At 40.9% G+C, this 15,420-nt stretch overlaps 1 protein-coding gene across 6 annotated transcripts in view; it reads right to left on the bottom strand.

The window, feature by feature from the left end:
- The window catches only part of cadm1a (cell adhesion molecule 1a), a 280,906-nt gene that overhangs the window by 15,256 nt on the left and 250,230 nt on the right, over window positions 1–15,420 (bottom strand). For 2 of the 6 annotated variants that reach the window (XM_060890347.1, XM_060890348.1), the window contains exons 10-11: window positions 10,350–10,430; window positions 502–534 (exon numbers count right to left, since the gene is read on the bottom strand). The exons of 2 other annotated variants lie outside the window; for them this stretch is intronic. In XM_060890347.1, the coding sequence (XP_060746330.1) occupies window positions 502–534; window positions 10,350–10,430 (114 nt within the window). The remainder of the gene's footprint in view (window positions 1–501; window positions 535–10,349; window positions 10,431–15,420) is intronic. 2 more of the 6 variants (XM_060890349.1, XM_060890350.1) reach the window with 1 other exon arrangement.

The raw sequence follows: 15,420 nt of genomic DNA, 5'->3' as shown, positions 1-15,420 counted from the left end.
ATGAAACGCTTCGTGTTATCATGAGGTGTGGAATCTGCAATGTGGTTTTGTTTCACTTTGTCAGCGAAATAAATAAAGAAATTGATCAAGTAAAAAGATTTGAAGAGCATCTCAATTGATGGGAATGATGCAGGCAGATTAGGGGAATGTGACAGGAACAGCACGGCTTAGAGACTCATGCAGCCTAAAACAGAAATACCTGGTTAGACCCGGATTAGGCGGCCAAACCTGTGGGTGAGTGAAAGTCAAGTGCAAAAGACCAGGACAATAGACATGAGATGATGACAAGCACAGGACAGGCAGGACAAACAGATGGGTCAGACGGATACAGACAGATGGAAGAGGCGGACAGTCACACAACATGGCATTTTCGTCATTTCAGCGCCGCGCTTGTCTCCAGCTGCCTGCAGAGGCAGGGGGCACTAAGCGGTGCTCGGAGATCAGCTGGCATGCAGTGCCAGGCATGCTGGGCTAGCAGAAGAAGGAGGGAGAGGTACCAACCGTGAGCAGCGGGTTCAGTGCTGGGCGCAGCGTCTGAGCACACGAAGAGAGGTGTGACAGGCGGTGGTGGGAGGAGGGGAACAGGAGAACGGCATGCAAAAAAAGGAGAAATGGGAGAGGGGGGGGACAGAAAACAAACGGAAAACAATAAGCAAAAGACATTTACACACAACTAACACCTTGCAACAAGCCCAGGAGGAAAAAAAAAAACAAAGAAAGCACACAGATTATCCAACAGGAATACAAATATAACATCATACATCAAAGGAAATAGAGCATCACCATCCAACAGGCAGCACAGTCAGAACACACTTGTTTGTTTCTAGGAAAATGGGGCAGCACTTTTTTATAGACTTGCAACTGAAAGGCTGATGGCGGTATATGAACTGCAAACTGTTGATCTTTTTATTTTTTTCTCAGAGCAGCACGGTCACAATCATGGCACACCTGTAAAACTATCAGTGCGTGATCACTTTTAAATAATTGATTGCAGGTGGAAGGGGTTGATTTATTTTCTAACAGCAGCATTGGTTAATATTGGTAATTACTGGGGCCCTAATTCAAATCACAGGTTTGTTTGAAAATTGGAACTGGTGTTAAATGACTCTGTATAACATGCTGTAATAGGAAAATAAGCAACGTCAGGGAGGGAACAAGAACTTAACAGTGGTCGATCGCAGTTCTGACTAATTCTAATCAAACCATTTTCACATCAGCCAGTTGGTAAACATTTGACAGGATTTCTGATTCATTAGTTCCACTTTACAGGATACCTCAAAGGTGTGAACTCTTGTTATGAGGATTTAATAAGAACTTCAGCCATCCTGCTGTGGCTGATACATAAATAAAACAATATTAATACTGATACTGATATTAACACACTATATGGTATTAAATGGATACAATGCAAATATGAGTTTTTTTAGTCGTTGCCAGTTCCTTGGTATTGACAGAATCCTGTCAAGGGGGCTACAGTCAGAAGTAAAAAAAGAACATGTGCGATTGAGGAACATGATGAAATGGTGATCAAAATACCTTCTATTTTTAGCCTCTATCGATTTGTTGCTATCAACACTTGAACAAGTTATTATTCTTGAATATGTCATTAATGAGCCAAGCTTAAATGTTATCTAAGGCCAGAGACCGTTTTGCATGGTAGTTATTTTGAGGCGATGTTCGTCAGTTTTAGTCATTAACAGTACAACTCTCCCTTTTAGCTTACATCTAAGCCTTCCTTTTTCCCCGTGCCATGTATTAATGACCTGCTCTGAAATTTAGAGGCATGTGCAAGAGCTAGAGCCCTCATTGCAGTGCATTACCTTAGGGCACAGAACACTTCAAACACACCAGGAAAGCTTCTCTGCAATGCAGAGGTGCTTGTTATGGGGTTGAAAAAACATTAGGGATGTCAGTTGTTGTCTGAACATCAGACACTTTGGCCTTGAAGCATAACCTAATGCTCACTGCTAACTCTCCATTAAGATTAAGTTGAAGGTGTTGATGGACGCAGGGTCAGTTTACCTCTTTTCTCCATGTTTACCGGAGCTGGTCAAAGTATGGATGTGTGGTGGAGGCTTAGCATCCGAAGCACAGCACACCAGGGAAGATGAGAGAGAGCAGTGCAATCTCTGCATGCTGAGATGAGAAGGAGCAAACCTGTGGCAGGTGCTGTTTTAAGGAGTCAACTGCTCTCCAATCAAAGCAGCATGACACACAACACAGCTTGGGTCAATGAGTGGGAAAACTCTGCAGTGAAGTTGAAATGTGGGGTTGAATTGAGAGCTAATCTAGAAAAAAAATCATTTTAAGGTCCAAATATGATCAGCATGGTGTGAGAACTAGCCATTATTAAATATATATAGTAATAAGTCACATCAATACATGTTAATTATCTAGCCAAGGTGGATTTTCGGATTTTCTGAAAGGATTTTTGTAAGATTTATAAATCTTCCATGCTACAGCTAGTTACAGCTACTGTAGCTATCTTGAGCTACTGACTGTTTTATCTTAACTTTTACAGATATTCATAACTGCCATTTCAGATGCTAGATAGCTAGCCTATATAAGTTAAGCTAGCATCATTTTAGGAGAGATGATTTGTTAGCTGCTTAACATGATTCCTGTACGTGCGAGCTACAGTAGATAGCTAAAATGTGTTAGGCTGACTTACTCATTCATGTTCATTTTCACTTCTAAATCCAGCTAATGGGCTAATGTGAGGTAGTTTAACGGGATTTCTGAGGAGAATTTCTCCATCAGATTCATTAATCTTCAGGATATTCACTTCTAAATACAGCTATCTGGCTAACATAAGGTTATTTCAGAGGATTTATGAAAGGATTTAAAAAATGTATTAATAAATGTGCATAATCATAATAATTGTCGGTGCTTGTGCAGGCTAACAGGATGTCTGAGTACACCTAAATGCTCAGACTGCAATCAGAAAACTACATTAAAGGACTGCTTTGCTTTTTCGGAAACATTTGAAGGACGTACCTTTAAGCTAAATTATGCTGGTCTGTCGCATTCTGGTATGCAGGGAATGTTCTTTGAAACTGTAAAAGTATAGTAAAGAAACTGAGCCAGTATCATCTAGAGGCTCTTCTAATTCTGTCAGCTTTCATATGAACTCTACGTAAAGTCTTCACTAGAAACTGAAAACTAATGGGTTGAGAGCACTTCTGCCATGTCCGAAAGCAGAGTGGTTATCAAAGATGAACAGCTGGAGCCTTTGAACGCATGCTTGGTTCACTCCGGGCGAGCGGTTCGAGTTCAACATCTTGAGATAAAGCATGTGCATCTGAATAGAGGGTGTTGATCAAAGTAACGAATAATATCTTTAGGTTATTATTTGACATTGAGAAGGAACGAGAAAGATTCCCGCCCTCTTATGCATGCTGAGATTCCCATCAAAAAGGATGGGTTTGTGAAGACAGACTTTTAACAGATAGTTAAAGTGGAGGAGCTGGAAGGAGGGTGTGATTCTTCACTGCTCCTTTGGGACAGGAGAAATGCAGGAGCTTCTCCAAAATAAGTAGTGCAATCTGCTGCTTGTCCTCCAACCCTCAATCATAGGAGGCTTCCCTGGGAGCCTGCTAACCCTGTTACAGTCGAAGGCTGCGGGGCAGGAGCATATCAATGCGTCAGCCGAACAGCAGTGGCTATCCTGCCTAGGCACAGCCCTTTGTCTCAGCTCGGATCACCTGAGGCACTGTCCTTGCTGACATCAGCAGCTGATATCAGCAGACATGACAGCGGACACATTGCATCGTGGCTAATTGCAACAATGTATTTACACCAGGGACAGCAACTGAACATGCGCCTGCAGCACAGGGGAAGGACACGTGCTGAAAATCAGCAAAATTTGCCACTATGGGCATGACATTATAATTCTAATTGTATAGCTACAAAGACTGAGATCCGAGTGACGACTGAATTTCTTCTTTTTAGATTATACTGTCCTCCTCTGTCTGAGAAGACAAAAATTAAAGGTGTTACTTTGAAAAAAAAGTGTAGGGTAATTTAACTTTCTTAAATGCTTAGCTATCTGAGCGACACCAAAAAACGTATGAGAAACCAAAAATAAAGAAAGTGTCTATTTCATATCTATTGCACTTCTCCATTGATTTGTTTTTTTTTTTTTCAAGGAATCTTCACAATTATATGATTATAGCTCTAGGAACCTTTCAAAAAACATTGCATTCAAATAACATCCTTAAGCTGGCTTGGCAAAGCAGGCTAAGTTAGCAAGGGGAAAATGCAAACGTGTATATCTAAGAAAAATATGCACTAAGGCTATAATTTTGAAGCTCTCTTGAAAATTGTAGCAGGCACCAAATGAGAGGAAGGGAAATGAACAAGAAGAAAACAAACTGAAATGAGCACAGAGCACTTAAGTTATTACAGTCTTCAACTTTACAGCAAGTTTGTGGAAGCTGAAAGTGTGAAGAAGTGAAAGGAGTTCAAACAACAAAAAAGCTGCCTATGTGGTCGAAATTGAGAATAGGAGGAGACTGTAAGGAGAAAAAAAAATGAAACCTCTGACAAAAGTGTGCGTCAGTACCCTCAAGCTCCATACAAGGTTTCAGGGCTCTGGCTTTGAAGTGGTAAAGTAAGAGAATTTTGTCAGAAGGATAGAAAAAACGGGCAGAAATGGAGTATAGGTCTGTTACAGTTAGAGTTAGAAAAGTCTGATTCTGCCTAATATGGTTGTTGTTATCTGAAGGTCGGGGTTCAAGACCCAGGATGTCCAAGCTGCCCCTGTTGGCAGCCCTCTCTGCTCCAGGGGCGATGTATCATAGCTGCCTCTGTGCTCTGACCCCAACTTCCAAAAGGTAAGAAATGCTAAGAAATAATAATAAGTGCACTAATAATAATAAAGGCTTCACTAAGACTGACAGGTGTAGCTTTCGGAGCTGGTTTAAATAATAAATGAGAAAGAACAGAAAGAATAGGGTGAATAAAATAAGCAGCATCAATGTCTAATCCTAGCCAGTTCAAATTTCAATTATAAAGATAAATATTCCATAAATGGAAACTTCACATAAACATACTAAACACACAACCTCATATGCACAACCCCAAATCCTGATAGAAAGAGTGAACGCACACCTGTCGGCCAATCAGCGAGGAGCATTTCTCATAGGTATAATGTAGCGTATACAATTAAGCTAATTGTATACTTTTTTGTTTTTGAGTGCAGACAATTTTCGTTTTGACCTCCTCTGGAACATTTGTAACTGTTCACACAGTAATCACTGCTATCGAATGGTGCAGAATGGCAGTTTGGTTGATGTGAAGATGGGAAAATCAGGCTGAGCCTCTCAGTTAAGCGTGTCTGTGTGTCTATGTGTGTTTACTCAGCCCGTGATGCCTGGCAGCTTCACACTTGGGGTTCTGATTACCAGCAGGCCGCCTTTATGATCCCCATCTCCGCTTGGCCATCATAGCTTGCAATCATGGCTCCCATAACAATACAGCTCCATATAAAAAAAGACTTATTGGACGCATTTCTGTGTTTGCATGAGCACAATAAATGCTAAGTGCAATAAATTCCAGAGGATGGTATTCTCTGTGTGCTGTGTATCACTGCACTGCAGTCGTTGTTTTCCCGCTGGTAATGCAATTGACCTTTAGCGAATTAGCCTTTTCTTTGCCAACGAGCCATCCTTCTCTGTCCGTGCTGTACTCCGCAGCTGAAATCAAACAGTGAGAGAAATGGACTTCTATCTTGCAAGTGCTTGTACAGGGCAATTCATTTGTTCAACTTCAAAATCAGTTTAGCAGATGGTGTTTACGCCATTTAAATCCTCCCCCACCCACTTTTTTTTTTTTTGCTGAAGGCTGAAATGAATTGTTTGCCAACTCCGCTTATGGTTTTTCATCAATTAAAAAAAAAGTGGCATTTAATTTGACTGCATTTTATTAATGAGGGAGAGCAATTCTTTAATGACATTTCTGTTGTGTGTTTTAGTGTAGCCATTGTTTCGGTCGCTATTGTTTTCTTCAATAAACTCTAGTCATCCGGCAAATTGCTTTTTCTACAAGTAGGTTTAGGAATACACTTGTCATTTTTCCTGACAGCACAATTGCCAAGGTCATCAGTCAGCCACTGTACTTGTGTCTGTGAGATGAACGGGGATGAATGAGCACCTCTGTGTCTGGGCGTGTCACCCTTTTCATAGTGGCTCTGAACTAGAAATTAGGGGTGATAATAAAAAAATTTGCAGGGAGGAAATAGAAAAACGCAAAAGGGCTATGAGAAATGTGATGTGTATTCTGAGATCAAATTTGCAAAAGCTTTTTCAAATTAAAAAAAAAAACGGACTCAAGGAAAATCGATAAACATCCATTTCTGAGCTGTGTTTAGCAGGGGAAAAAAATTGGCAACACAAATAGCAATGAATGACACTGGGCTCTGTTACGTATGGCGCTCAGCAAAGCCTCTCCATGTAGCCATTTATTTTTCGGTCTAAATGGCAATTTAGTCATCTCTAAATGTCACCTCCTGAAGCTGCAGAGCACTTTAGCCTTCTGTTAGGGCTTTAATAGATTTTTTAAAAGTGCAGTATAGCCCATTCCATTCCTCTCATAGCCAGTTTATCAAAAATGTATTAAATCTTGAAGTGGCCTCTACCTCGGTGGACTGATAAATTCATTTGGTGTTTCTGATCTATACGCGTCCCCTGAACGGATAAAAGAAATCAGAGCTTTACGGCAAGGTGGTGGCCAGTGTAGCGAAATACACAAGTATAATAGGATACAATCAGAAGTAAAAGCATAAATCTGGGCTCATATAAGAAGACTTACTGCTACGTAGGGTTGTGGAAACTGGAACTAACAGAATGAGATTCCACGATTATAGATGAAAGTAAGTCAGATTACTGTAACAGACAACAGACTCAGTGTCCTAAACTACATCACCATGTCTGTGTGACATCAGTAAAAACTTAATGCAGTCAAATGAGTGTGTTACTGGGTAAGTTTCTGTTTGACACTGACGTCCTCACTCGACCTCACAGAACGAGATGAGTAATTTCCTTTTTTACATTAGACTATAGGTTTCACTGTGTCCTAAACTACACCACAGTGCCTGTGTGACATCACTGATAAACTCACATGATGCAGTCACATGACATGTTTCTGACTGACACAGACTCCCTTTGTAACGCCAGTGCAAAAACTCAAGGAACAATCACAAGTATGTGCTGTGAGCACGGAGAAAAACGCAATCGTACAGAGGAAGATTTGTAATTTCGTTCTTATAGATGACAATAAGTCGCACTGTGTCCTCAACCACACCACCGTGTCTGTGTGACATCACTGAAGAACTCGCTGCGGTCGGATGACGTGTTTCTGAGCGTGTTTCTGTTTGACACAGACTTCCATTGTAGCGCCAGTGCAAAAAGGAAAGAAGCTCACACGAGGCGTGGTGTAAGTGCTGTGCAAAATATCATAGCACAACACTCAGCATATGATACCACAGCGCTGTTCAATTCTCGATTCTGATTGGTCAAGGTGTTATTTCGGTGTTATGTATATAATAGCTCGTCTTCGTGAGCGGCGCCAACCGTAGTACAATAGATTTTAGGTTTCTGTAAGGAGACATATTTCTAAATTTTATGAAAGATTATACTAGATTTATGTCTCTAGTGTCAGCATGCTGCAACAGACAGAAATCTTTTTTTTTTTGTCTTATGAAAGTGAGGATAAAAGAAAGGCTTGTGAGAGAATGACTGTTTATAGCTGCGATTATAAAATAATTACAGGAAGGAACTTATTGATGTTCCACTATATTAAATGTGCAGTTAAAAAGCACAATTAAAAATGTGTAATTGTTGGTAAATCGCTGTGGTGTCAGAGAAATAAAACACTTCCGGATTGTGCTGTTTGAGAAAAATGATCCACTTCAGGGGGTTAATGAGCACGCACCACACCACCGCATGATGCATTATTCCTTATTTTTCCTATTACGGCACACCGCCTTGCATTTTATTCCTCACACATGGTAATATCAGTGTGGTGTCATTAATCCAGGTGCTGCTATTCCAATGGGTGATTGTAAGGCAGGTAGGTTGTTTGGTGCTGGTTGAGGTTGGGTTTGATAATGCAGAGGACAGGGTGTGTCTAATCAGCATGCATCACTGGTGCTTTCATTAAGTGCAATCATGCAGCCTAATCAAGCCTGATTCATTTTTATGCTTTTTACAGATTCACTCAAATCATCCGCACAAGTCAGCCCCGAATGTTTGATTGCACTTGTAGCTGAGGGCTGTTCTGCTTCAACTCAAAAGCACACACACACACAAAAAAAAAAAGAAAGAAAAAGTGCGCATCTCATCTCTGCCATACTGAGCTATGTTCTGTGTAATATAAAGAATTGCCCTGAGGAACACTGAAAATGGAGAGCAAAATGATCTAACTTGCTCGCTTCAAAACCATAATTGTTATAGGCAGCAAATCACATCAATGGCTATTTTAGAGTTTGGAGCCAGCAGCAACATTGAATTTGCTTTCTATTATCAAAAGCGTTATTAGCTCACCATATTCTTTGAGAACGATAGCCAAGGACCGGCAAGGCTAATGATGGCGGCAGGGAGATCACAAGACCGCATGTATTACTCGCCGACTCCACAAAGACACACAATATAGTCAGTGAGTCAGAGAATCGGTGGAGTTAGACCGTGAGTGATCGACAGAGCTTGCTTAATTGTGAAATCTAGAACTGGAAATAAAACTCAACTGGTCCTATTTTTAGTCTGCTGCCTTGTTCTATTAGATTTCGTGTGAAGCGTACACACAGTAATACCATTTGTTTGTCTTTTTTATGAGGGCAGCACAGCCTAATTTCTAATGAACGCAGGAAATTTAGGAACAGAAATAACAATATATTTAGAAAAAAGCAACAACATCTTGTTAAAAGTAAGCAATGTTCTCCAAGTGGATTAAGCAATGCAGATGTATGCACATGATTAAAGGGATGGTTCACTTTCCGAATGTACTTCATCGAGAATTTTTTCCGGGTGCCTGAAATTTGTTTTTTAAGCTTTTGCACTGTAGCTGCGATGGCAGTCAACCAGAAACACAAACTGAATGCACTGAGTTCTTCACTGATGTCACACAGACATGGAGATGAGGTTTATTTAGAATCTATAATCATAAAAGTTAGAAGCTCATTCGCCATTGGAATAAACTTAAAAATAATCCAACGTGTTGCCCAACATTCAAATCTGTTACTGTCACTATTCTGAGTTTGAATATTTTCCAATAACATCGTGTCCTGATGCGCTTTATTTCTTTTAAAGCACATAAATTGAATGTATAATTAAACAGCGTGTAAATTCTCCACATTAACAGGCTTAGATTATGTGAAGCGTCTGCCATACAGGTCGCTAGGACTGAGTTGTTACTATAAAAGAAGATCGTATTAGAGTGGGTGCATTAATATAAACCTATGATATGCCTCGCAGCAGGCATCTGGTACTATTATCAGAGATGCTGTTATAAAAAATGAATCACCACCTTCTAGCAAATCAGAATTGAGAATTCAGAGCTTTTTTTTTCGCATTATTATTAACCTAACAATGTCAATTGAAGATTTATGGCTGTGTTTATATATATATATATATATATAAAGAAATTCGGGTGAGACAGATTTACTTGCATTAGCCACATAGCTCCAGGGCAAAAGTAACGAGTTTGATGAGTCTTATGAGGCTGATGGACTACATTTTGGGAGATATAGTAGCCATTTTAAAAATATTCTTGAGGATTCATACCTTTAAAAAAAACCTGAGCACAAATATGATTGTCACTCTGCTTATCTATCGAAGAAGCACCATAACTGGACGGAATAATGTCCGATAGAAAAGAGGAGCATGAACCTGTTTGTGTGTAACCCCGGCCAGACAGCGCCGTCATTGTCACCCCTCCGGAAACACAAAGGGGTTCTGTAATCCTGGCAGCAGACAGGCCTGGATACAGCTCCAGATCCTGATAAGATTAGCTTGCTAAAGGAGCAAGCTGTGCTAAAATTTGAGAGAAACATGATGGCTCTTGGACCTGGCATTGCAGCAGGGCCAGGACTGGTCTGGCCACAGATGGGAGCAGCAGCCACTCATTATCAGCAAGAGAATCTTATCAGGACTGACTAGCTACCGGCAGTCTTCTCTTTCTCCCTGTTTCTCTCTCTCTCTCTCTCTCTCTCTCTCTCTCTCTCTCTCGCTCGCTCGCTCTCTCTCTCTCTCTCTCTCTCTCTCTCTCTCTCTCACACACACACACACACACACACACAAACACACACACAGGCTAGTAGGCGGGCGGGCGGGCGGTTGGAGGTCATACTATACCTTGGGTGATACCTGGGAGAGAGGTGGTGGTGTACATGGTGGTGGTGGCTGTAGTGGGTATAGGGGTGGTGGTGGGGGCATCTGGATGGGAAAACACAACACACACGCACGCACAAACGCACGCACACATACACACACAGGCACGCGCACACACACGCAAAAATGAAAACGGGGAAGTAACAAAAATGAAGCCAAAAAATCAAACTTAACACAATTATGGTATACACCATCACTCAGCAAAGAAAGCAACAAAATCAAAATCTGCATTTAAACATAGTATAAAGAAGCCAGTGTAGGTCACTAATGCATTTGCGGTGATATGTAAAATAAATAAATAAATAAATAAGTTCACTTGATCCACTCTTTGTACTCATATCATCGCTCTTAGTAGTCCCAGAGCGTATTAGCTAACTAGCCTAGCTTTCTATTTAAATGAGGTTATTATTATTAGCAAAAAAAAAACTGGTCAAGCTTTGTGACTTTGGGACGGATAAAACGGGATGTTGGGACATTGTGTCCTAAAAACAGACACATTGTAATATTTAAGAACACTGGAACACTGCCTGTGAAACTTCTGTCATTTAAAATAAAATGTCATTAATCTGCTTCTATTCCCTTACAAACAAGACTAATGTTTCTCCTGCTCTTTATGCTCTAGATTTATTTTTCTTGCCTGAGCTGTGATCTGATTGGTGCAGAAGAAACAAAAAATCCCTCTCGATGTCACTCAGAGCTTTTTTGAAAACTTTTATTCTTTTCTGTTTTTATGCAATTTTGTCATTTGCCAGTTCCCACCCACTAATTATCTCTTACCTATCATGCAACAGTGACTAACCGAGGAAGGGGACACATTTAGATGTGTGTCTAATTTAGCTCTCTGCCTTGCTCTCTGGCTGTGGATGACTGTGGCATCATCTCCTGAATGTTTATCCTCACTGGACCCGAAGTTGAAAATGAAAAAAATATTGTCAGCAGCCATTCAAAAAAAGGTCTTATGAGCGTGAAAGCACCTTAAGATGTCAAGCCAAGGAATGAAGGAACAATGAAAGGGAAGAATGGAAAAAGAAAGACAAAATGTTTTGAACAGAAGACAACAGAAAGAGAAATGGGGAGATGGGAGCCCATACCACCAAACCATGATGCTGAGGTATCTCTGTCATGCTCTCTACAGGGGGTTGTGTTGGTATGTTGGTATGATTTGGTTCGACGGGGTGCAGATTAGCACCAGCAGTGCCGGTTAACCAATGGTGCATAGGATTTTTAATCAGGATTGCTAATGAAATGAGTCAAATTCATTAGAGGCAGGTGAGGAGGTGGGTGTTAATTTGTCATTTACCATCTACGAAGCTTGGTGATCCCATCCTTGAACATTATTCCCTATTCAACTGGTGCACCTAAAAGCATGCAAAAAAAACCCTCAAGGCCCCTTTGTCTGTTGCTGGAAATGTTCCTTTGCGTGTGGAGTAATCAGGACAGACAAACAGGTGACTGTTAATGAAACGGGTAAAATGAAATAATACGTGGCTGGTTCTGGTTAGGGGAGGATGTGTGCGGATCGTGTGGATCCTGTGCTCGCTGCTGAGATAACAGGCGTGAAAAGTGACGCGGGCGGTGCCACTGTTTGCCCGGCGCATCCAGACAGATACCACTGTGTTAACATCTGTGCTGAGGAAATTGGCCGGCTGTCTCCCCTCCCAGCTTTGTTGTCCGCGCTCCATCAAAAGAGCTCGGCGGGAGCCCGGGAACACTTCCCTTCGCTAATGATAAAATATCCAGGAGGAGGGAACACAGCCAGAGATGGCGAGAAACATGCAGAGAGAGAGTAAGTTGCAGAGCTGCCTCCATCACACACGGCACGCTGCAACAACTCGGAAAATGGCAGACGCTACCTGTCTTTCAGCATGCGTCTCACACGGAGCGCAGTCTAGTCCTGAACGAGAAGATCAAAATTAAATTTAAAAAAAAGTGTGAATACATTGTGTATTACTTGATGCAACATCTATTAATTCACTAAAAGCACTATACAGTGCAATTAGAAATAAATGGAGGCTTACAGTACTTCTGGCTATATGTGGTTCTTTTACATGCCAATAAAAAGCTTTTTCTGTATCACAGATTATTAGAGGTTAAATTGATTTCTGTCTCAAACTACAGTGATTCAATCAACCACCTGTAGGGCTACTTTAATTTGGTTTAACAAAAGAGAGCACGGCGTCTGTGGTGCGTGAGTGATTGACACTCGACACCTGCCTCTACAGTAATTAATCTTTACTGTTCTGAAAAAAATTGCATAATATACTATTATTCTTATTCCTATCGAGAAAGCCATTTGGCTTTATGGTGTCCTGATTAAAAACGATGTATAAATTCATATTTTTATAAGAGAATCTTTGGTGGCTTTTTCATTTTTCTTTTATTTTACTGCTTGTCATTCAGGATTTTCCTCAGTGACAATGATATTATGTACTTTTACTACTAAAAATCCATCTGATATTACTGCTGTCCTGTCTAGTTTGTGTTTGCTGTCTTAGTTATTTATTGTATTTTTCCATTTGGCCCACGCTGTCGTATATTTTCACTTTCTGCGCTTTATGGAGACGTGTGTGGTGTGTTACTGTATTATGTTTGTGTGTATGTCATCCGAGTGTATATGAGTTATTAGAAGAAAATGGCAATAAATCTATCTGACTAGACTCGGTGGTACATGTCTGGTTTTTTTTTCACATTCCAAAAAAAAAGGGATTTTTCCATTATAAATAGACTGAAATTTTAGGCCTAATAGACATAAATAGACCTAAAAATGAGGACGTATCCAAGAAAAAAGAGGGCACCTGGTCACCTTGGGTTGCTATTTGTCCCTATCTACACTAATTCCATTATCCACCTGTAACAATGCAAAAGTTTTCTCTAACGTTTACCGTTACTGTGTTCTGCTGTTAATGTTATTTATTTCCAATAGTTGATATCATAGTTTTTCTCCGCCAGTGTAACAGATTTTCCACACTGACAGGAAATACAAGATCCTCCCCTCATCGTTCGTGTTAATCAACAGGAATGAACAAGCCCTGATCGGCGTGGCCACAAAACCAGTTGGATTTTGACACTAATGAGCTATTAGACGAGCAGCAGGTAAGTTTCAATTAGAGATTGATTACCGTGTCTTGGGTTTAATAAATAGTGTGTCTAGTTCGGTAAATTAAGAAATGTTCTCAGGGATAAAATGGTTATGACTGACTGCTAAATTGTCAAAAAGTGTTAGTGTCTTTCTTCAAGTATAAAAAAGCAACATTTTGTAGCTAGCAGTTCCATTTAACTTTCACTTGCAATAATATCCATGCTCTGTTAATTATGATGAACTAGAACTAGTTCAATTCCTGTAGACCTAGCGGGTAAGGATTTAAAACGCTTCTTCCTGTTCATGTGAACGTGTGTATGTTGTTAAGAAGTATTAGTAGCTAAAAGATTCTAAAAGCAGTATCTAAAACAAACAAGGCTAGATGAGGCGTACATTATTAAATGTATCGACCAAGCAGTTAAGCCCCGCCTCCTCTATTTTCATTGGCCACCATGCTTAACCATTTTCCGTCACTCTTGTCTCGGGGAAAAATTTGGGAAAGCAAAAAAAGAAGAAAAGTCCTGACTGACAGACACACAGGGAGCTGACTGAATGGGTAGAGTATTCTGTGTTATGGGCTTAAGACCAATCTCATCCTCAGTGGTGGGCCAACTTAATTGGCTCTATCCCGTTACGAACTGTGAATTCCTAGCAGATGTTTGGGATTAATGGTGTCAGCAGGTCATTAAAAAATGTGACAGGAAAAAAAAAAAGGTTGTGGTAGCTCTACTCCATGTTCCTCATTGGGGTCTTCTGTGTAAATATTTAGCCATGTCTCTTTTAAGAGAACACACACTAATGCTGGAGTGAATCAATAAGTTTAGGGCTTCTTGCCTTTTAAACAGCAGGCGCGCTCCTGCCGTGTCACGCTTGTGTGGGTTTATCATAGCACATTATGAATCATCTCAGCAGGCTGAGATGTGAGGTGTGTGGAGCAGGCTCATTAAACCTGAGCCACGGCAAAACACTGCCAGTTAAGCCAATTCCCCAGACGTGCGAATGCAGGAAGGAGAGCTCATCATACAGCATTTTAGAGTCCCTCCCTCGATCCCAGCTCTCTCTCTGTGCCTTCCCAGTGGACCACTTGCTAAAAGGGTGTATCTTCTACCTGCGATCAGGCATGCATAAACAGCGGGGAAGAGAGGAGGTACGGGGTGCCGTCAGTGCTGCAGAAGCTCATGGTGCTATTTTCAGGTGCACAGGGGACGGAAGATACTGAACGGTCATTCAGAAACATTATGCAAAGTGCATACGCAAGTAAAAGAGTGATCAACACCTTAGGGCTGTTGATTTGCCCAACAACTACCTTCTATCTTGGGCTGTTTGTTTGTTCAAACAGGGCTTTTGTTTGCACGTAAAGGGTGGGACCTAATCCTGACAAATATTGCAACGGTTCTGATGCTCTGGGGTTATAAACACAGAGCCACCTCTGCATCTCCTCGTCTGTCTGTCATTTGCCTCAGAAAAAAAAAAAGAAAGAAAACCCACAACCTATTTGGATCTGTGTGCTTTCCAGTGGCAGAGACAGATAGAGGCATATGCAGACAAATTCATCCCATCTGTTTCTGGCAAAACAGAGAAACGTTCCATCAATAAGTGCCAGACCTAGCACACTTTACTCAGTAAAAGCAAGTAAATTCAATTAGCTCTGTGCATTCTTCTTGCCTTTTTTGGGATCGATGGGTGAAACAGACGTTGAATGAATGGCATAACATAACAATGAGTACAGTCAAATCCAGCATTGACAAGAATCCTAGAGTGATTGACTCCAATTAACGGCTAACAAAGGAGGGGCTGGGGGAGTCCACTCCATTAATGATCCCAGCAAACAGATTGAGGTGGAGGTGCTGCAGAGAGGACTCCTCTGGCTGTGAGATGTGTAGACTGAGAGAGGAGAGGGAAGGTGGGACCAAGCCACTGGGTGCCTCAAAAAAAAAAAAACAGCATCCGCCCAAT

Source organism: Tachysurus vachellii, chromosome 17, assembly GCF_030014155.1.
Source record: "Tachysurus vachellii isolate PV-2020 chromosome 17, HZAU_Pvac_v1, whole genome shotgun sequence".
Classification (NCBI taxonomy): Eukaryota; Metazoa; Chordata; class Actinopteri; order Siluriformes; family Bagridae; genus Tachysurus; species Tachysurus vachellii.
The sequence above is the reverse complement of the archived record's forward strand: the minus strand, read 5'-3'. Positions and strand labels throughout refer to the sequence as shown.